At 33.8% G+C, this 6209-nt stretch overlaps 3 protein-coding genes across 3 annotated transcripts; all 3 read right to left on the bottom strand.

Annotated features, from left to right (window-relative positions):
• Positions 1 to 2790: 2790 nt before the first annotated feature.
• LOC108759726 (Phosphatidylinositol glycan anchor biosynthesis class M) lies at positions 2791 to 4056 on the bottom strand. Its single transcript, XM_018505307.1, has one exon. It carries the CDS (start codon positions 3976 to 3978, stop codon positions 2806 to 2808), a length of 1173 nt encoding a protein of 390 aa, XP_018360809.1. The 5' UTR covers positions 3979 to 4056; the 3' UTR covers positions 2791 to 2805.
• LOC108759733 (uncharacterized) lies at positions 3964 to 4265 on the bottom strand. Its single transcript, XM_018505315.1, has one exon. The coding sequence runs from the start codon at positions 4243 to 4245 to the stop codon at positions 4048 to 4050; it is 198 nt and encodes a 65-aa protein (XP_018360817.1). The 5' UTR covers positions 4246 to 4265; the 3' UTR covers positions 3964 to 4047.
• Positions 4266 to 4389: 124 nt separating this feature from the next.
• LOC108759732 (cx9C motif-containing protein 4) lies at positions 4390 to 5205 on the bottom strand. Its single transcript, XM_018505313.1, has 3 exons — positions 5033 to 5205; positions 4595 to 4728; positions 4390 to 4470 (listed from the first exon to the last, which is right to left on the bottom strand). Exons 1-3 carry the CDS (start codon positions 5088 to 5090, stop codon positions 4453 to 4455), a joined length of 210 nt encoding a protein of 69 aa, XP_018360815.1. The 5' UTR covers positions 5091 to 5205; the 3' UTR covers positions 4390 to 4452.
• Positions 5206 to 6209: the final 1004 nt, after the last annotated feature.

The following is a 6209-nucleotide window of genomic DNA, read 5'->3' as shown; positions in this document are numbered from 1 at the left end:
ATATATATATATATATATATACAATCTATTTTATCATGATGTACATTTTATCTCTTATTGGTGATCGCATTTTTCGTGCAAGATAATTATATAGTAATTATTATTATTATTATTATTATTATTTTGTTATTTGTAATCCATTTACGTACTTATCGTTAAGCGAATGTAGTGTCGTTTATCTTATGTTTTTCCGTAGACTGTAATGTGTGTATATATACCTATATATCACCGATGTTATTATATTTTATTAAATATTTGCCATAACACAGTCCCCCGTTAGTCTGACGTTTCCCTTCGTTCTCGTATCATATTTTTTCTTGACTCATACCTCGGATATTGCAGCACGCTATTTTTTTTTTATGCTCCCTTATTCAGTGCGCAATTATCGATGCGTCGATATATTGGAAATTACATCGTATCTCGCTTCCGCGTAACGTTGTATATGTTTCTCATTTTGTGCAAGGCCGAGATGAAACAAGGTAATCTTTGTGCGACCAACGTTGCATCGTTGCAAAGAAAATGCTAGGAGCAACCCCGAGCCAGCCGTCTTTCTTAAAAGAGCACATTAACGTATGCATCGGTGCACCCATTCTATTTAGTATCGGCGTGTAGGGTCAAGCGGAGTAATTGTGACACTAGGATAATAATGACGTAGCAACAATAAGAGCAATAATAATCATAAAGTCACTGAGAATAACGACGATGCTTCGTTTAGGTGTCAGAAAATTCTTTAAAAAGCGACGATTTATCATTTGTCTCTCTATTCTCGGAAATTGTTGCGATATTAACTTAGTGCCACAATTATCCTACCCGGTCCAAAATTCCTCATAGAAGGGTATTGGAAAAAAAAAAAAAAAAAAATTACGAAATGTTTCGCATCCACGAAACTTTCGTTTGAATTGATTGAAATTAATATGCTATAAAAAAACAAAAAAATGTGCTATGCCAATCGCTTTATTCTTGGCACGCTCCAAAGTGTTTTTTTTTGTTCTTTTTCTAAAGTGTTTGGCTTTGTGCGAAAGACGAATTTACACTTTCCATGTATGTGCCTCGGAAAGCAAGACTTTCGTTGCCATATTCGCCCAAGTATAGTCTTCTATATCTTACATAATCGCGTACGATTCCTTTCTATCAATGATTTTTTTTTTTCAGGGAAGGCTTAACGAGACGGTGGATCGGTTTGTGAATAATGTAAAACATTTTCTCCGGGGGGTAACTTCCGGGCCGCGCGGCCAAGATGGAGATTATTTATAATTTTTATCGCTTCGATCGCGGTGGCCTGTACTTTCATTCTCTGCGTGACCCGGAACTTCACCCCCTTACCCCTGATGTTATCCGGACTGATCTCCGTGCAAACGTTCCGCGCAGGCGTTTGACGAAGATCAGTCGTGTGTATCCGTTTCAAGAAAGAGAGAAAGAGAACAAATAAAATAGATTACTTCATATAGCACACAGTTGAGCAAACTGTAACGAAAGCAATGAAAGAAAATAATGCTATTTTTATATGTTGCACTTCATCATCATCCCCGCCGTAAAAAGACCCGTAGTTATATAAAAGAGAAGATCTATTTCAGTTTTCCTTTTTCTTTCGACTCGTATCCATTGGGCCATTTCGTGTCGTTAAAAAAATTCGCCGAAAAATGCACGTTTCTGTGGAATAAGCTGAGAAAATCGATTCGACACCTCTACGTAAATCAAATGTAGTTATATTCAGAAATAGTGATGTAACACGATTCCCTTCTTCTTTATTTAAAAGTCGGCAGAAATACATTTAGATAAAAGTAATTCGATATACTTCTCAGACATCTTTTTTTTATGTGTACGTGTCAAATATCTCCACGGATAATTACACGAATAGACTGCGATGGCAGAAAAATTTAAATTTAATGCAAGTATTTGCATACCATTACTCGTGCAATCAAGACAAGAAATGACCCGATAATATTACTGTCATGATATTTAGCAGCTTAGAACAATCGAATCGATAAAGAAATCTCTCGGATCCAAGAGATGCTCTTGCTCACAATTAATCTAGATTACTATAGTAAGATTTACGATTATTGTATTATTACTAATATATCTACATTCCTTTTCAGAATCTACCACTATTACTTTACGAAGCTATCTGTAAATAAGTATTTTGTATTCCTGCAAAAGAATAAAATTAAGAATCATTATAACTCGTCTGATATTTTTAACGCCGATATAAGTACCGCGTAGAATAATGAAAGTGATACTTTATAAATAATCAGACTTGTAGATAATATGTGCTTTTTTATTAAAACTTAAATAAATTCAAGTTTTTTGAACAATCCACTATCTGCTACCCTAGGTATTTTCCAAGAATTTAATAGTACTGGATGTCACAAAATTACAACTGTAAAATTTTTATGTTGCATTAAAAATTCGAAGAAGGAAATTTTATAAATAGATAATCTTTTCTCAGACAAACTCATCGTGTTCACTTAAAGAAAATTTTAGAAGTACAAAAATAAATGACATCTATCTGGCTCAACAAAGATCAATTTGCGCAAAGGATTCATAAACGAAATTTAGAATTGTAATTTTGACATCCTGTACATTCACATTTAAACTAAAACTAAATATAATTCTAAAACCAAAATATAATTCTGTATAATTCATTTTCAAGTTATAACTAATCGTGCATTTATTTTATGCCATACATTCGTTAAAGATATAATTCATATGTAAGAAGATATATTATGAATTTCTCTGGTTATATTTTTTAAGTCATTCATTTTTAATGTACAGATTCTCATTGAGATAAAAGTTACATAATTATAACTAACTTTTATAATGATAAATAATATCTACTAAAACTTTTACGTTAACAGCAAAAAATAGAAGACCAGATATCCAAAGAAAGAAAAATGAATTAAAACTTTGGAATTCTAGTAAATAAGCTGTTAGCAGCCAAATAGTTTGGCTTAAGATCCAAGAACACGCTAAACATATTCCCCTACGCAGATTCATTTCGATATTTGGTAAACACAGAGGTAACAGAGACAGAAACCAGAAGAAATACTGGGAAGTTATTACCGGATTATATATCACGGCGATCATTGCCTGGACAAACATAGCAAATGGTAACTTGGATTTTTCCGAATAATAATATGACGACATCAACAACAATAATAATTGCGGCAAAAATGTAAGGATCTTCTGAATTATATCCTGTGGTTGATTAGCAGATAAATAGAACATGTAAAAATACACGGAAAAATTATGCCGTGTGTCTTTACGTACTAAATGATATATAAAACTCTCGTACAAAAATTTAAAGCCATACAGGCGATAACCCGTGACTGTCAATGTAACGATTGAGAATACGCAACTCAGCACAAGTTTCCATTGATCCCCATTCGGCAGGAAACGATTACCTTTACATAAAGATAAAAACATAGGCAAACTGAACATCAATGGATACAATCTAAAATGTACAGATATCCCATGTAATAATCCAGCCAATACAATTTTGTCTCTCTGTAACAAATCCAATGTAAGTGCGACTAAAAGAACTGCCAATGAATCTGCGTTACCTCTTGTTGAGATCACTAATGTTAACGGATTATAAAGCCATAGGAGCGCACAGTAATATTTCACAATCTCATTACATCTCTGTCGCGCAATAATATTTTTAATTAGGACCGCAATTAGTATATCTACAACAGAAAACAAGATCTTTCCAAAGTCCTTATGTAGTGTGATATTTGGGGTCAAGAGCCAGGCTAGAAATGGCGAATAGCGGTAAGTATGACGATCAAACGGTGATCTCTGTTCTACCACATGCCTAGCAGCGTCAGTAAATACTTTATAGTCCACATCTGTGTACGGTACTGCCAGATACTCGTCGTGAAAATTGGCGTACAGTATCAATACTAATCGTAGAGCAAATGCCAATAAACAATGTGACATAAACGACGAGATGTTTAATTTAGCGGGTGTCGGAGTCATCATTTTTGTACAGCTAAAGGTAAGGCGTAAAATCAAGTACACAGAAACCCACTGATCAACCTTCAAGCTTGTTTATAATCTCGTATTATTACTCGCAGCGGCTTTAACAAGACATTTCTTCAATTCGTTGAACTCCGCAGCGCAGGCGTTTTTTTCTAAATTGGATTTCGCTAACACGCAGGACGCGTACTTCGACGCCGATTCCTGACATCGAACTAACAGAATCGGATACTGTTTCAATCTTTCCTTCGCTTTTTTTACAGCCTCCATTCTTTCGCGCTAATAAATTCATTCGATCTTAGACTTGTCAGGTTTAAAGTCCTTTGGTGGTTTATAAAAAAATATATCGTAAATAGGTTTACTGTACAGTGCACACATAGCAATTGTTGTACCCAGGAGAATAACACTTCGTGGATGACGTTGTGCAAATCCTCTTTTTGGAACTGTTGGCCTTCTTCTTCCTTCGCTTTGCATTGCTTATCTTATAACTTTCCGCTGAAAGAATATTAAAAAAAGGTAAAAATTATAATAGAATCTATAACTGTTGAGAGATACATAGTTATGCAACTGATAAAATATTAAATTCTACATTTTTGAATAAAGCAAGTATTAGACTTACATAATCTACAGTATTATGTTCGTACGGTTTCGAGATATTTATACCATCACAAACTGTAGAGTCAGTATATTTCATGCAACATTTTCTTATTTGTTCAAGTACGTCCTGACAACGGGAAGGCTGAAAAACATTATCTGAAAAACAAAAAGGCATTATTTCATACTTATTCTAATAAAAATTTGAGCATTTATTATATAATTCTGTTATTATCACTAATATCACGTATAAATTATCAAAGTCCTATATCAGCTCCATTTTATTCCATATATTAATACAACGTTCATATATCTGAATCTGTTTTGTCTCTGTTTCTTTTTAAGTTTTGTAATTTATCCATTTAATAAAATTTTTAAACATATACTTAACGCATAAATTTTAAGAAGAGAGGTTAAGAACACATTACTTTCCTCTACTTTAAATTAGATATATTATACAAACCTTTCAAGCACGTTTGCAATTTACATGCAATTTGTTTGCAGGGATCAATCGTCGACATACAGAATAATCAGAGTATTTTCTAAATATGCTTTACATTGACTGTAAATACACGATGCACGCGCTGTACGGCAAAATCTTATGTAACATTAGATTTTCGACCGACACAGGACACTATAAAATGTCGAGTGCAGTCGAGTGTCCCATATATCCTTTTATAGCAAAAATATCTATTTCCAAAAAAAGACAAGAAATTGTATTTATAAAGTGTCAATAAATCCTTTTTCTTTTTTTAATATAAATTTAGGAAAATATCGATAAAAGATAAGGTCATTTAAAAACGGTTAATTATCGGCATTGGTTACAAATATTTTTTTAATTATTTTGTATTAAAATATATTTTCGAATAACCCTCGATTTTATTTTTGTTACGAATATTTTCATTAAATTAAAAAAATTAGCGAACATTGGATGTTCATAAAATTTTTTTATACAGAATTGCATCGATTATTTTGTCATAGGCTGTATTCAGTGGACTCAACAGTCGAGTGAGCATTCGCTGCTATTGATGTATTCTTCCAGATCTAAAATGCTGATTGGATGCTCTAAAAGAATACATCAATAACAGCAAGCGCTCACTCAACTGTTGAGTCCGCTGAACGCAACCATTAAGCCTTAAACACAATGCGAGAGAATAGCCATAGCGATAAGATTAAAGCGGGGTCTACAATAGAAGTCGTAGCAGTCGTAGAGTCTTATAGTCGTAGAAAATTAACCAAACACAGTAGAATATTAAAAGAATAATTGACTATGATTGGTCAATTTTCTATGACTTAAGACTCTACGACTGTTACGAATTCTATTGTAGACCCCGCATTATATGCAAAACGATTATAAAATAAAATAGTGAGAATTGTGATTGCAATGCAAGCAAGCACTAAGATCACATATCGGGGTGATCCCGATTGATCACGGCTCGATTGGACACCACCAATCACACCGACCGGTGCTTAGGAGCTTTGTAGTCTCAAGCGCTGTGAGTGGCTCGTGTCCAATTGAGCCGTGTCCAACTGGGTGCCACCCCACATATCTGCCACCCAGATATCACTTTATCATTGTTAGGGCCTGCGCACAATAGAAGAACAGGAATTAGATATTAAGATTTCAACCTATCAGAAAC

This window comes from Trachymyrmex cornetzi, unplaced genomic scaffold, assembly GCF_001594075.2.
Source record: "Trachymyrmex cornetzi isolate Tcor2-1 unplaced genomic scaffold, Tcor1.1 scaffold204, whole genome shotgun sequence".
NCBI classification, from domain to species: Eukaryota; Metazoa; Arthropoda; class Insecta; order Hymenoptera; family Formicidae; genus Trachymyrmex; species Trachymyrmex cornetzi.
Note: the sequence above shows the minus strand (reverse complement) of the source record. Positions and strands in the feature narration are given on the sequence as shown.

What these genes read in the sequence shown, in the direction of transcription:
- LOC108759726 (XM_018505307.1), bottom strand. Translation starts at nt 3,978, where the DNA reads ATGATGACTCCGACACCCGCTAAATTAAACATCTCGTCGTTTATGTCA.
- LOC108759732 (XM_018505313.1), bottom strand. Translation starts at nt 5,090, where the DNA reads ATGTCGACGATTGATCCCTGCAAACAAATTGCATGTAAATTGCAAACG. An exon ending in ATTGCAAACGTGCTTGAAAG is followed by an intron (nt 4,729 to 5,032) that starts GTTTGTATAATA and finishes TTTGTTTTTCAG; the next exon opens with ATAATGTTTTTCAGCCTTCC.
- LOC108759733 (XM_018505315.1), bottom strand. Translation starts at nt 4,245, where the DNA reads ATGGAGGCTGTAAAAAAAGCGAAGGAAAGATTGAAACAGTATCCGATT.